The 15,802-nt window shown below is 38.2% G+C and overlaps 1 protein-coding gene across 15 annotated transcripts in view; it reads left to right on the forward strand.

Moving 5' to 3' along the window:
- Positions 1–5,319, forward strand: part of rbfox1 (RNA binding fox-1 homolog 1) — a 257,018-nt gene extending 251,699 nt beyond the window's left edge. For all 15 annotated transcript variants that reach the window (XM_084399705.1, XM_084399704.1, XM_084399701.1 and 12 more), the window contains 2 exons: positions 1,004–1,079; positions 4,291–5,319. In XM_084399705.1, the coding sequence (XP_084255831.1) occupies positions 1,004–1,079; positions 4,291–4,413 (199 nt within the window). In that variant the 3' untranslated portion in view covers positions 4,414–5,319. The remainder of the gene's footprint in view (positions 1–1,003; positions 1,080–4,290) is intronic.
- The last annotated feature ends 10,483 nt before the right edge of the window (positions 5,320–15,802 follow it).

Here is a 15,802-nt window from a genome sequence, read left to right on the forward strand (position 1 = left end):
CTCATCCAATCAGCGTTTTCCCCTTACCTAATTCTTTAGGAATAATGCACCAGGTGCTATATCCTTAGGGGTCACCTTTTCAATCTTAGCTCCTGAAGAGCGCAGGCAGCCCTGGTTTGATCACTGCACTGCATACTCATTAAAACTAACCCCTGTAAACACAGATAACGCAGGTCAAACAAAATACTTGGCCGCGCATTGAAATATGAAGACAGAGCGACTGTGTAGTGAATAACAATGTCTGTACTAATTTGCAGTGGATTAACTTCTTAATCGCCAGGAGTGGCGGAATATGTAAATTGTCTAAATTCTCTGCCTTTTGATCGTCTCTTGAGTTGGTCCAAAAACACCATGCATGCAAAACAATGCTCGAAGCAGCAGATATTCCAGGTTGTTTTAACTCGAATTTTGAGGGGGAACAACGTGAGATCTCAGGATAAAAGACACTTGAAAAGTACATTAAACTGCAACATTTTCTTCAAGGATAATGAACAGATGTTTTGTTTTTTGGGCAAGTACTGTAAAACATTGATCTCTGGTGTGTTTGGGTTTTTTTTCTCCTGTGGTGTATTTTTTGCCTTTTTGATCAATATGCCTAAATTAAACTACGAAAAAAAAATTGAAGGGTTTTTGTGCAAGTGTATTGAACTAGAAAAAAACAAGCAAGTTCCTCTTGGTACTTGGATTTGCCAAAGCTTGTATGTACAAACGGATGTTGCCGTTAGCGCTGCCATCCCGTAATCACAGAATATCTAATGACGTCTTGCACAACTTTCCCTTCAACTTTCAAACAGTGTGCAGCATGACTGCAAGAGCCATGTGATCTTCTCCTCTCTGACTTCATTTGATAGTCATTTTCCAAACACTCTGAAATCATCACCATACAGTACGTAGTTGCTTCAGTCCGTGGTGTTGTATATGACTGTATGACATTTGTGTTTGCATAGAAAAGGAGCGATTTTCAACTTGCCGGCACGTTCTGACCGTCTCTTTGTTTCCACAGTTACGGACGAGTTTATGCTGCCGACCCCTACAACCACGCACTTGCTCCAGCAGCCACATACAGCGTTGGTGCCATGGTGAGCGTGAACATTTGTTTCTGTACCTGCTCGTTTCCTCTCTCTTTTTTCTCTTTCCTCATTACCCCTTTATTTATCCCTTCCCTGCTCTTTTCTCTGTGCACGCTTGTCATGTATGCTCATTCTTTTCCCTTTTCTTCCCACCTTTTCCTCCTGCATGGATTTTAGCACTGCTGACATCTCCTCACTTAAACTTAATTGAATTTGTCTCTTGTGCTAACGGCAGCTGAAATGCCACATTAATCCTCCCAGTAAACGTGATAAATGTCTTAATTTCTTGGCAGTGTAGTGCATGTTAGTTATTATATTTCTAATTTTGTGAATATCACCTAGCCGTGCTCTCCCCTTAATGGAATAATTAGTCATTTTGATAATTAAATCCATCACCTAAGTGGTGCTGTAGCAACAGCTAAAAGAGGGAGCGAGCAGAGGAGAGACGGATTGATGAAAGAGTGCAAGGAAGACCGTCGGGAGTCTCCGGGCGCCCACTGCGATGTGCGACTTGTTTGTTCGTGCGACTGCTTTTGATCGCAAAATGTCCACATTGCATACAAAACGCACACTGCAAAGATCAACTTCTTAATCTGTATTTTTGTCTAGTTTTCCAGTAAACTTGCTTAAAACTTCTGTGGAAGTTAATAACTCTTGTTTTCAGAGATTTTTTTTTTTATATAAATTAAATTATTTGAAGGTTTATTTTTCTTACACCATTTGCAAATACTGTAGTTTTTTCTTGTTTTAAGCATAAACCTCTCTAAAGGTGTGGTCACATATACCGTTGCTCAGCAAATTTTTGCCGGTGAAATCTAATCATTTCAATAGGAAAGTAACGTAAGGGCGAAAGAATTGCACACGAAAATTTTGCAATTCAGTTTGTCATGCTAATTCAACGCATTGACTAACAGAGGACTGCTGGTTTTGAAAGTGACGAGCATTATTTTTAGTTTTTGTTTTTTGGAGTTTTTTCTTTTCTTTCTTTATTGTATAAGAGTGAAGATTAGACAGGAAGCCAATCTCAGTTCGCCTGATGTTGGAGTAGAGTACTTCCCACGAGGCTATATCGCTTCTGACATACATCTACACTATTACCAAAATATTTCCTTTTTTTGCCTGCAAAACTGCTAAAATTTTGTTTATGTGACCACACCTAAAAAAAAAGGTTTTAACTTTTTTTTACTCAGATAAAAATGTTTCTTAAATACATATTATACAGTTTTGTTTTTGGTAATTTACCAAATCTTTTCACAGATTTTTGCCTGAAGTTAAGACAAAAATACAGGTTAAAGGGTTAGAAAATGAAATGTCTGTGATTAATTGTTCACCCTCATGTCGTTCCAGACCTGTAAGGCCTTCGTTCGTCTTCGAAACACAAATGAAGATATTTTTGATCAAATCCATGAGCTTTCTGACCCTTTCACAAGGCCCAGAAAGGTAGTAAAGATATTGTTAAAAAAAGTACATGTGGCTCCAGTGGTTCAAATGTAATGTTATGAGCGACGCAAATACTTTGTGCGCAAAATAAATAAATAAATAACAACTTTATTCAACAATTTCTTCTCTTCCGTGTTAGTCTCTGACGCTGTTCACGTGAGCACCACAACCAACGCAGGATCCAGCCAATACTGCGCCGCCGTTCTGACATAGAACCGGAAGCGCTGCACTGTGTTTACAACGTGAACAGAGTCAGATACTGACACGGAAGTACGGAAGAGGATTAGGGCCAAGCAATAATAAAAAAATAAAACCATCTCGAGATTAAAGTCATTATAATGCGAGATTAAACTCGTTGAATTTCGAGAATAAAGTCGAAATGAAATGTAGAGAATAATGCATTCGATCAGTGTTCATTGCCTACTGATATCAACCTCATCGAGGTTTCTGGTTTCCCAGGATACCATAAGACGCATTATTAATCGTTGTTGGTTGTGTACGCCTCCATCCACAGAATGTAACGACTGTAACCATCTATACAGCCATTAATGGCAATGCCTTACGGTTTTAATTTATCATAGCTGTACATATGCCAGAGTGCATTTGGGCCAGCGCAAGTGTACTGGCGTCTTCTCTAGCGTCTCCTTCGTCGAAATTCCACACCTTGAGGATCAACAAGTTTAATAATGCGTCTTATGGTATCCTGGGAAACCACGAAACCTCGATGAATTTCATGTTGGACAAAATTGGACTGATTTTTTCCTCTAAACAGACCTAGCCGACCTAGACCTAAGAATGTTATATTCTTTGTTACTGAAAGAAAGTCTAAAATATAGCTTGACTAACGTTAAGTGATCCAACTCTGCCACTCTGGCTATGAACACTGATCGAATGCGTTATTCTCTACATTTCATTTCGACTTTTTTTCTCGAAACACAACGACTTTATTCTCTAAATTTAATGAGTTTATTCTCACGATTGTATTTCGAGTTTTTTTCTCGAAATTTAACGAGTTTTTTCTCGAAACACGACTTTATTCTCGAAATTTAATGAGTTTATTCTCAAGATTGTATTTCGACTTTTTTTCTCGAAACACAACGACTTTATTCTCTAAATTTAATGAGTTTATTCTCACGATTGTATTTCGAGTTTTTTTCTCGAAATTTAACGAGTTTATTCTCGAAACACGACTTTATTCTCGAAATGTAATGAGTTTATTCTCAAGATTGTATTTTGACTTTTTTCTCGAAATTTAATGAGTTTTTTTCTCGAAACACAACGACTTTATTCTCGATATTTAATGAGTTTATTCTCAAGATTGTATTTCGACTTTTTTTCTCGAAATTTAAAGAGTTTAATCTCGCATTATAGTGACTTTAATCTCGAGATGGTTTTATTTTTTATTATTGCTTGGCCCTAATCCTCTTCCGTCCGTCTCAAAGGTTTGAAACGACATGAGGGTGAGTAATTAATCACAGAAATTTCATATTTGGGTGAACTAACCCTTTAAGAAAATGATTTTGCAGAGTATGAAACTCTACATATGTTGCTCTTTTTTATTATTTGCTCTGTTAACTCATGTATTCTTTCATCCCTTTCACGTTTTTAAGTAGCTAAATGCATCTCTTCTGGCATGAGGTGTGTCGGTGTGCTTGCTGCATGATGGAACGTGATTGGTTTGCGTCCGGGGGGTATGTACGGTAAATAGCCTGAATGCTAGCGGAGGTCCCCTCTGAGCTGTGTCAATTAAACGTGTCCAAACCCGTGGCTTCTCTTCCAGAATGCTTTCGCTCCCTTGACTGATGCCAAGACCAGAAGCCACGCCGATGATGTGGGTCTCGTTCTTTCTTCTTTGCAGGCTAGTATATACCGAGGTGGATACAGTCGTTTTGCGCCATACTAAAAAAAAAAAAAAAAAAAAAACCTTTCAAAACCTATTGAGAATCTTCCTGTGGGGGTAAAGGAGGAGTAATTCAGAGGCCTGGGTATTGCAATACATGCAGTAGTGCATCATTTTAGCATCTCTTAAGAGAGAAGACAAAAACGGATATTTTTCATCTTATACCTCAGATATTTTGTGCTGTGTATTTTAATATTGTGGGTTTTTAATTTCTAAAGATTACATAGATTGTTGGCTGTAGAGGTTTCTGTGGTGATCTAGAGAGCTGCTAGATTTTAAAAAGATGAAAAAAAATAAGAAGATACAAATTGTTAGGGCTTTATCATGTAAATGAGTTATGTATGATAAATATTCAAGTCACTTCGGGGTTATCATATTTTGTAAGAGTGTAAGTGACTAGAGTCGTCCAGTGGTTTACGCTTTCGTTGACATCGCCTTTCATCTTTCTTTTGGTTTCTTTTCGCTTCTGGGTTCTGTGCCGTAGAGGAAGAGTGCGCAGGGGGTTGTGGGTAGGCGTAGAGATACAGGCGTGTGCGTGGTGGGAAGACCGAAAGACCGGGGACTGCCAGTAAAGTCGGTGTAGTTCCCCGAGCGCAGAGAAGACAGAGCCGGTCAAAGAGACCACTGAGGTATCGATTATTTAAGCTGTCTTATATCAGTCATTACTCAAAGCCAAAGGTTATGTTCCTGGGGTGTTCAATGTGTATATTCAGACTATACATAGCAGCTCGTAGAAACTCCCCAAAAATTCATCATGACAGTCTTTTACTGTTTAACTATTATCTAGTCCTTAAGTCAGACCCTCGCTAGTTTAGGCCTACCACGAGTTGTTCTTTTTATATTACAGTACTTCCAGTACGTCGATTGATATAAATGCTGACTTTTATAATACGGGAGAGACGAAACACGAAAAAGAAAAAAAAAGATGGCGACGGTTGCGCCGGTTATATATATTTTTTTTTTTTTTTTTCTTTTTTTTTTTTTTTTCTTTTTTTTTTTTTTCTCAGAAGTTAAGAAACTGATTATTTGTACAAGATGAGAGTGGGAAAAAATAAACAGTGTATTAAATTTGATCTGTGCAGTGAAAATGTTCTCTTATACGAAAAACACAACTGTATAATGTTTTAGATTTAGTGTGGTAGACCAACTGTTAGAGAAAGGTGTCTCATTTTTTATGGAATCATACACAGATTTATATCAACACTTTACAAGTAATGCAATCATTATGTAGATATAATCATAGTATTTTTGTCAACTGTACAATTTTGCACACACAACCTGCAATTTTTTCATCACCACTTCTTCTTCTCACTTGTGAGACGTTCCGTTGTCCGTTTTCTTTTGGTTCTCTGCTTCTTCCAAGTGTTTCGTTTTGATATCATTTTTAATGTGACATCCTTTGTACTATTATTTTCTAGAACACAGCCTTTACACTTTGAAACTGTTTGATTATCGAGAAACTGAGAAATATATGACTTGTGAAAAAGATATCTATATGTAAATAGGAATAATGATAACTATGTCATTTACAAGTGCTACACAAACAAGCTGTCAAGGTGTTCTTGAAGAGTCGCAGCTTGGCTGTGCATACGCGAAGACTTCCCTTCATGTTGTTTACAAGTATACCTAATTAGAGGTGTTTGTCACATATCTCATTTTTCTTTATTTTGTATTTATAAAAGTTTCAATTGCATTAAATACAAACAAAAGAGCAGCTTCAATTTATCCGGCTGCAAATATCCTCTTGTGTACTGTGTGCGTCACATCACACAACCTGGCAAAAATATCTTACCCACTGCTGTGATTCTGCTCTTTCTGCTTTAAGTACGTGTTGTGGACAGGCTTTCTCCTTGTCATTGTATGTGCATGCACTATGATCTGCATAACAATAACCATCAATAAAGTTTCTCAAGATAACGAGAATTTGTCTTGGAATTTCTTTGCACGATGCTCATATTCAGATGATGGAGTGCGATTGTCCTCTGATCTGATTTCATTGCCTAAAATTGCATCGAATAGCTCAAGGCGAAGGGGGAAACGATCATATCCGAGGAGGTTAAAAGGAATTGATGCTTCCAGGTCTGAGGTGGTCATCTATACGGCCTTAAGAAGAATCGAGATCGGATTCTTGCAGTCTGATTAGGTTATCCCGACCCTAACACTTTCAGGGTTATGAAACATCTCCGGACTGCAGATATTTCTACAAAAGAAAAGAATGACACACAATGTGGACTTATTTTAGGGTGCAAAATCACAAATGGCTGTAGATTTTTCACAAAAGTTCTGAGGAACATCATTTGCATAACGGCAATATTCTGAACGTGGTATGAAGAACATTACTTTGGAGAATGATGAGGCCCTCTCGTCATCATCAAACCTGAACCTGTCTGCCCCTCGTAACTGTAAGTAGCAGATATTCATTATCTTTCTCTCATTTCGCCAAGGTATGATGGTATTTTATAAATTATGTATACTACAGATAGTTCTAATTGAAGAAAAGAAGAATTACCCCACATTCTCGATTTGATCAGTGTAATTGGAAAAACTTAGCCAGGGGTTCCTTGGAAAGATAAGCAATATAAATGTTTAAATGTGATGAAGGAGTCACATTATGCTAGGTAATTACAACACCTCTTCACAGAAATGGGTGATCAATAATTAACGTATCTTGGGTCACAAGCCTGGGACATAATTTAAAATTGGTTATTAATTCTATTATGAAAAATGTACATTCTCTTCAGATTATGTTGCCACGTCCACAGGGAGAGGTAAAGAAGGTCTGAAGGTTTTAATTCAGTCTCTCTCGCTCGGCTCGCCGCTCTGTCCCCCTTCCCACCGGCTCTATGAGAGCTGTCAGTAATGTGATGATTTATGTTTCTGAATTAAATCACGTATTAAATGAAGTAATTTGGGTCTCTTTGCTCAGTCTGATTGGCTGAATGAGTCTGGATTGATTATCATGCAGATTGGAGCGAGTGGACGCTGGCTTTCTCACATCGCTCTCTCATAACACTGCAGACTTACAAATCACAGTTGTCACTATAGGATTCAAACGCTTTGGATTCTATGTAAGACTGTACAACAATTCAGATGTCTACAATGGTTTGGTGGTCCTATAGCTGCCTGGTTTAAACTGGTCTTCCAGCCTATTCTTAACCTGGTCTTCCAACCTGTCCAAGCTGAAAAGTGCCCAAAATTGCTCCAGAACCAAGACCAACTGAGACTGTAAAAGCATCTTATAACACCATCGTTTTTGACTCCAAACCTGTCCGCAACAATATTAAAAGTTTAAAAATGTTAAAACTCAAAAATTATATTCACATAAATTAGAAGTGTTAAAAATTACAATAAGTACTTAAGGCAAGAGACCCCAGATGAATATATGGGTAAAATAATTAACTAATAGATATCACCATGCGTCCCCAGTTGATTGATTACATTTAGAATAGCACAAAAAAGTTTTCTGAAATGTTATGTTTAAATATGCAAAGGAGGCATTATCTAATTAAATATGCACTAATTTGCATATATTTTTGAAATATATGCAGTTATATAAAGACAGTTTCAAAATTCTTTTTGTTGACATATTAGTCAAAGTTTTTACAGAGGGGATTTTGGATATCTCTTTTTATCACTCCATAAATCAATAAAATGCTATCAACAGCCAGAAAAAAAAAAAAGTATAAAATCAGGCAAATTATATATGAACAAACCCCTTTGTAAACCCCTTAAGAATATAAAACTGTAAAGTGTGGTGTATGTAAGTGCTACTGAAGTGGAGATTTCTGACTCATTTTGAGAAAACGGCCTTTAGAGATATGTACTGTAATTGTGTAAAGTGCAATAAAAGATACACTTGAAAGTGTATTTTGGATGTTTTTCTTTCCAAAAAACACTTTATGAAAAGCCAAAAAGCCCAAAATTTTGTCTGTAGTGTCTCACCCTAAAATACACACAATTAAAATTATTAAATTGAAGAATTCCAGTAGTTTGGGGAGGAGTTCAATTAAGAAATATCTTGATATTTAGTTGGTTTAGCTTTTTTAAAGCTTATTTTGTCTTATTTTATTTTAAAAGCCTGTTCACACCAAGGACGTTAACTATAAAAGCTTTAATAATAATCTTTTCAATTTTATAAGGATAGTGAAGTCTACACCACAGCTATAACAATGACAAATAACAAGAACTATTCTTTCCAGCTGATGAACGATAAAAACATTGACAGCCAAAGCCAATCAGAATCCACCCGACAGCTCGCGCATTTAAAGTGACAGATGACATAAATGCAGCATGCGCTTATAATAAACAGAACGTTTTCGTACATTGCCGTGAACGCTAATATAGTTATCTTTCTTGGTATGAATAGGCCGCCTTAGGACATCTTGCGGGCCTCTAGTGGATCCCGGCCACTGTTTTTAAATGTTATACAGGGATAGATTTTAAACGTAGCTATACGTGTTCATTAAAGAGACAGGAGGACTGGGCTCCTGGAGGAAAAGGCCATAAGCCACGACACTCATAATTACAAAAACTGCCATCCTAATGCAGTTTACAATGCGTCTCTGAAGCCATTCGTCACGAGCGCGACCGGCACGAGTTGCTGTCATATCTAAGATTTGTGCACTGCACCTAGCAGCCTCTTGCCTGTGTGAGCTTTATCAGACACTTGCACTTAAATTGTCACCAGTCGGCTGGATTTCATGCAAAGTTTCTCTGCGCTCGTGACACGGGCTGATACAGGAGGTGCACATTATGAATGAATGACTGAGTGAGCTGGAGGGAAGCAGGAGGCAGCAGGGCAGAAGCTAATCGCCTCTCCATCATATCTGTTCTGCTCCACTTTCTCCCGCAGAGTCTCTGATAATAGACATTTCATCAGAGATTAGGCACCAGGCCTCTAAACACTGCTGCAGGGGAACCCTTGCCTCGACTGCACGCCGCCGAGGGAAGCTCTTCGCCCTCCTCCTCTTCCTCCCGCAGCCCTGTCTTTATCCGGAGTCTCCAAATGACTCATCAGACCCGTAATGCAAATGAGAGCTATGTTGAGATGCCTGGGTCTTGTTTTCATTCGTCTGGAGCCCCGTGGAATTCACCGACGGCGTGATGCGACCTGCCGTTTTCAATTTCAAAAGGCCAAAGATTTCGTGTGTGCTAGATTCTGTTTTACTGGGGCTCTTGGAATGTCGTGCCGTTCACGTGAGATGACGTGCAGCGGCGTTTGTCAGCATTCCTGAGATGACATCGCCACTCTGCAGAAAGAGCTGATGTGAGTGTGATGTATGCAAACATTAATGCGCATCACTCGGTGTGAAGACATCAAACAGACAGTTCAACTGCTGAGGCACACTGTATCTTTTAGCTTTTTCTGCCATTTGAATGCACTCATGAAAAACGATAATCCTAGTTCTGGTTGGTTGATATAGCGTTCTAGCCATAAATGATGAAATACAAATTCATACCCCATACATGCTAAGCAAGGCAGTTTAGTTTACTTGTCAACATTTGTGTACGCCCTTCAACATGATCAAACACTTGGAGCGTGATGACACATATACTGTACCATGCAAACGTCTGGGGTGTGTTTTTGAAAGAAATCTCTAATGCTCACCAAGGCTGCATTTATTTGATCAAAAATATTGTAAAAACTGTAATATTGTGAAATATTAATGCAATGTATATTTTAATATATTTTAAATTCCATTGTTTTTCAGCAGTCTTCAGTGTCACATGATCCTTCAGAAATCATTCTAATGTGATGATTTAGTGCTCAGGAATCATTTCTTACTAGCAATGTTGAAAAGTTTTTTTCAGGATTCTTTGATGAATAGAAAGTAAAAAAAAAAAAAAAAAAAAGTGTAACAATGTAAAAGCCTTTACTGTCAATGGATTAAATGTTGATTAGTTAAATGCATCCTTCCTGAATAATAGTATTAATTTCTTTTTCTTTTTTTAATTATTAAAACTATGGTAATTTATTTTAGGTATTTTTAATTCGTCCATTTCATATAATAAAATACCCGTTTTACATATCGAAATTAATATAATTTAAATGACACTTGTTGTTTAATTTAAAAAATAAACGAGATGGTTTAGATTAGATTAGATTAATTTGATGTGTTTTCTTAACTGTTATGTAGCCCATGGTTATGATAATTGCATTAGAACGATCGCTATTCACAATATAGCAGGAGTCTTATTGTTTTCGCAGAGCGCCTGAGCTATGATGAAGAAATATCAATTCTCTTTGCATCAAATGATTTAACGTATCCATATTGGGAAACAGAAAATGGCATTAGTTCAAAACCATAATATCGGTTATTAAATTGGCAAATGCCTGTGGTGGCAGAAACAAGTTTATCTTTATAAAGCTGAAGTGATAAAGGATTAGCTGAAACACCAAAGAGAGTCGTGACTCGTGTCTTCTCCAAAAAGAGCCTTCAGACATTTTGAACATCTGCAGTATAAAGCTGCACTAGGAAAGGCATATGGATATAATTGCATTAGCACAAAAAAAAGTGCTATGTTTTTATTCAAACTGTTTGTATGCTCAGTTTGCGGTGTTGATAGTAGGCCAAATGTGCACACATGGGAACTGCTCTTACTGTAAACACAAGCATTATGAAGAATGACTCAGTATATACTACAGGGCCTCTGATAGTAAGAATGAACCTCCCTCTGAAGAACCATATTTTTAATCATGTCTCTGTGGTGTGCGTATTGAGATGCATATTTACATATATCTACAAGTTTTCTATGAACCATCGCCATTACAGGGAGGTTATGTAACATTGCCTTAGGAGCTGATGGAAGTGATGTGGCTTCTAATATGTCAAGTAGCGTCGGCTAGGCTGTTATTGATGGTGTTATGTATAAAATTACATTAATGCTGCAATATTAACCCTTAATGTCTAGCTGCCATTTTTCAGTATTCTTGACAAAAATGAAAATGTTGTAGACTTTATTCATCCAGTCCAGACATGTAATTTTCGTTGAAATTAAATCTATTAAATATAGATTCTGTCATTACTATGATCCATTACATAAAGGTACTTCATTTAAATACAGAGTTTACTACTCACATTTAGTTTGATTTCAGCATATATATATATACCAAAAAATACTCATTGTTTTATTTCTGCTGTCACTCATTTTATTTGTAGAGTTCAAGAACATCTGTTCACATTTTCCCAAGGGCACTGAGCTGGTTTGGTTTAAACATTGTTGTCAATTATGGATTTACATGCAAAGTTGTGTGCCCTTTTAGTGGGCTACTTTTTAGAACACAACCCTCGAGACCTTCACGAAATCCCTTGCAGTGTGCCTTAGCTTATTTGTTTTGGCACATTTAGTTACAAATCATGGTCCTCACATGTCTAATAAAATCTCATGCATGGGATTTGCATCTGATTTGTGCAGTTCAGAATGTGAGCAATGATTCCTTTGTTGAATGCATGGAATACATGAGCATGGAAAATCTGATTATCATGGTCTGATCATATGCAGACATTCGAGAAAATACTGTTTTTATTGAGTTTTTTTTTATTGAGTTTTTTTTATCCTCTTACCAACCCTCCTTCTTAAACATTTCTTTACGGAAGCAAGACATTCCGATTTTTTGTTTTACATTTTCCTTTGTGTGTGCGCATTTCTCTTTCAATAAAAAAGCAGCCTTTAGTTCCATGTGCATCACTCAGGATGCTTTTAGCAGCACAATATAATATAATTCTTATGTTTTTACAGGAACACATGTTATGCTCAATATCCCATAAATGCTCTCTCATGAAATATTACCAGTGTGAGATGAAACGCTGATTGGTTTTATTATCTATAGTGTTGTGGTGTCCGTTATATGAAAAGAGTTTATTACCACTATTGTAATTTATTTTTGTTTTACTAGCTCTTCTCATTGACCCCTCTCACTCTTGTTCCACATAGCCTAGCTGAGAGCTGCGAACGTTCTCCACGTGCATTCTCAATGTTCTTCCTCCACCTGCCGGTCATATAGAGAATGACTGTTAAAAAACTGCAAGTCTTGAAGAATATCCACTATTCTCCACTTAAAAACTCGAGACGCAGGGCAGTGAAATAAAAGAAAAACTAAATACGCGTTGTTGTTGTTGTTGTTGTTTAAGTTTAGCCAACTTATTTTAGCCTTAAAATAAAGCCTTATTTTAAAATGCGCGTCTCGCGTTGCAACCGACGCAAGCACAACGGTTTAGCGCGTTTATCTAGAAAAACAATGGGAAAGCAGCGCAGTGTGATAGACATATGTCATAAGCAGCAGTCATAGTAGCATAAACACAGAAGTGATGCTTAGTAATGACAATACATGAGGGCCGCTCCCTCCTCCTTCTGCTCCACAGCCTCAATCCCATCAGTTCCAGACTCCCTTGCCCAAATAGTGTAGCTACTTCACAAGCCCCATCTCCATACCGTTGACATCTAGGTCGACTGAGGTTTGACATGGCAAGCGATCTAGCCTCTTTTTTCCTCCTCTCTGTCTCATTAACTCCCTCACGCGCGCTCTTTCCCTCCATCTCACGCACCACTCCTTCCCTTATTCTCCCTCCCTATCTGTCTCACACCCACTCCTCTCTCTCTCTCTCTCTCTCTCTCTCTCTCTCTCTCTCTCTCTCTCTCTCTCTCTCTCTCTCTCTCTCTCTCCCTCTCCTCTCTTCCTACCTTGCTGTTGGCCTCCTCACACCCAGAACCTCCATATGCTGCTCTTTAATATTTGATCAGCTCCATCTTGTCTGCAGCATCAGCGACTTCATGGGATAAATAACGTCTGCCTGCATCTCATCGCCTCCCCGCATGCATCTGCAGTGCGTAATTACGCACAGAATTTATGAGAGGCAGCAGCTTTGTTTATTTGCAAACTGCTCGCCGTAACTGATGCCAGTGTGAAGTGCGGCTGCTTCTGGCCCTCGCGCGCAGACCCCGCGCACTTTTCATATATTTTTTTTACGACAAAGCAGCTTGGCCGCTAGAGGTTGTGCTCTTGCAGCGTGGTAAATAATCATCCCTCAAAGCGACTGTCTTTAGGCTGCTTTATACGCAGGGTTTACTGTGAGGTGAGGGCCTGCCGCAGAAAGAGGAGACAACAGGGGAAGGCTGGTGTGATGCACGCGGCGCGGTGTTGGGCTGGGCTGGGCCTGAGCCGATACCAGGTGGATTTTTGTGATTTTTTTTCTGGAAGGAATAATCCTTTAATTACACTGCAATAATTACAATAAATTCATTTGTAATATAATTCAAACCTTTGTTCCCCTCAACTGCTGATATTATTTATTTATTTATTTATTTATTTACTTGCTTGCTTGCTTGCTTACTTATTTATCCTCCAAGTAAGGAATTGTGACACAAACACTGTGACAGTAATTACCGTAATAAAGTACACTGCACATTTTTTTTCATTTGTTTGTCTCGTTGTACTGTAAACATTTTTAAAACATCTTTAAACAATGTGCATTTACTTAAATTTAAAGGGGTCATATAAAGGTACATGCACTTTTACAAGTTGATTGTACTGAAATGTGTGTTGGCAGTGCCTGTACACAACCATCATAAAATGATAAAAATCCATCCAGTGTTTTTTTTTTATTATTATCTCCTTATATGTTTTCCCCCCTCTCAAATCAAGCCGTTGGACCTAGTGACGTCACACGGTCGGACAACCCTCCCACGATTGTTGATTGACAGCAGCGTTTCAACACAGACCCGCCCCCGCTCGTGAGCGAGCTGTCAATCATTGTTGATACGCTGGAGCACTGTCTATGAGCAGAATGGCGTCTAAGCGATTGTGGTGTTCTGTTCTTGGGTGTAATAAGGAACACAGCATCATTTTGATGTTCCTAAATCCGAACCGCTGAAGACGCAGTGGCAGAGTTTGTTTTCGAAGGGAATATTTCCCACGATCAACGTCAATGCTTTCATGTTTGCGCGAATCATTTCACACACCAGACTGCTTTACAAACGATCAGTATAAAGCTGGTTTTGCTAAGAAGCTGCTCCTGAAAAAAGGATCGTTACCAAATATCCGTGTTCCTGCTGCACCTCCAGAAGAAGAAGTGAGTGTAACATTTTATTAACCTTTATATTAATATTTATATTAATCTTTGCAAATCGCTAGCACGCTTCACGATGAATGCGGCTATTTTTACACTCAGGGTACATTACGGCATGTTTTCTATGTACAACGTTCTCGATGTAATTCATAATCCCACGTTTATAATGAACAATGCGTTATGGTTATTGTGTCATTATTTCAAATGGTATACTCACAGAACAGAGGGGCGGGCTAAGCAAAGCTCATTATCATTTAAAGACACATGCACTGAAACGGCGTGCTGAAAACAGAGCTGTTTTTGACCAGGTAAAATTAGTGTTTTCTTACAATACTAATGAGAATTTTTAATTAAAGTATATTACAAACTTTTAATTTAGACCCTAAAGAATCATATTAGCTTGTACAAAAATGGCATTATATGACCCCTTTAAAAAGTTTTTTTTTTTTTTTTTTTTTTTTTTAAACCTTGACTTAAAGGTACACTATATAACTTTGTTCAAAATTAATTTGAATAATGCATTAATATTTCTTTGAAAGCGTGTTTTTGTCTTGCCCTGATTCACTATGGTAAGCCTATTATAAGTGTTTATATTTTAGACCTGAATGGGTGGTTTTCATGGGAAATTGTGTATATGCGTCACTCTCCCATGCGTGTCTCTTCATATCCGTTAAAAAAAAGTTGATCCAGCTATGACGCATGTATGGTGTGGGAGTGGCATAGCGATAAAGGTTGACATGGAGAAGCTAAATCTCGAATCTCCGGGGAATCACCCGTTTGAATAACCGCTGAACAGAGGAGAGTCTGCTGGAAAAAAGAGAACGTGACAGAGCTCGTAATAAAACGAATGTCAGGATCACCAGCTGGAGTGCCCTTGATATCCACCAGAGGGAACTCCCCTCTTGTTCATTGCCATTCACACATGGACTACATTTGGACACCAGAAGTCACTGCCCCCATTATCCCTGATTGCTGTCAGTGTATCTGTGCTGACAGCAATCAAGCATCATTTGCTCACCCTAAAGCCTGGTCAATTCAGTCATTCATTGCGAAGTCTTGTTTGTGTCACTATTGCATTTCTGAGCACTCTATTGAGCATCTGTTCCCTGGTTTTGACCCTGTTGCCTGTTTTTTGGATTTACCCTGTCTACCTGAGTTCCTGCCCTGGTATTTGTTTGAATTGTGTGCCTGTGTTTTGACCAGTGCCTGTTTTTGGACTTTGATTGTGGATTACCCTTTCAATAAATACTGCGTTTTGGATCCTCAACCTTCGTGTCTCGGAGCAGTTCAGGACAACGAGAATCAACATTGGCTTGGCTTTTCGG

The sequence above is a fragment of the Rutilus rutilus genome (genome assembly GCF_951802725.1).
Source record: "Rutilus rutilus genome assembly, chromosome: 1".
Taxonomy (NCBI): Eukaryota; Metazoa; Chordata; class Actinopteri; order Cypriniformes; family Leuciscidae; genus Rutilus; species Rutilus rutilus.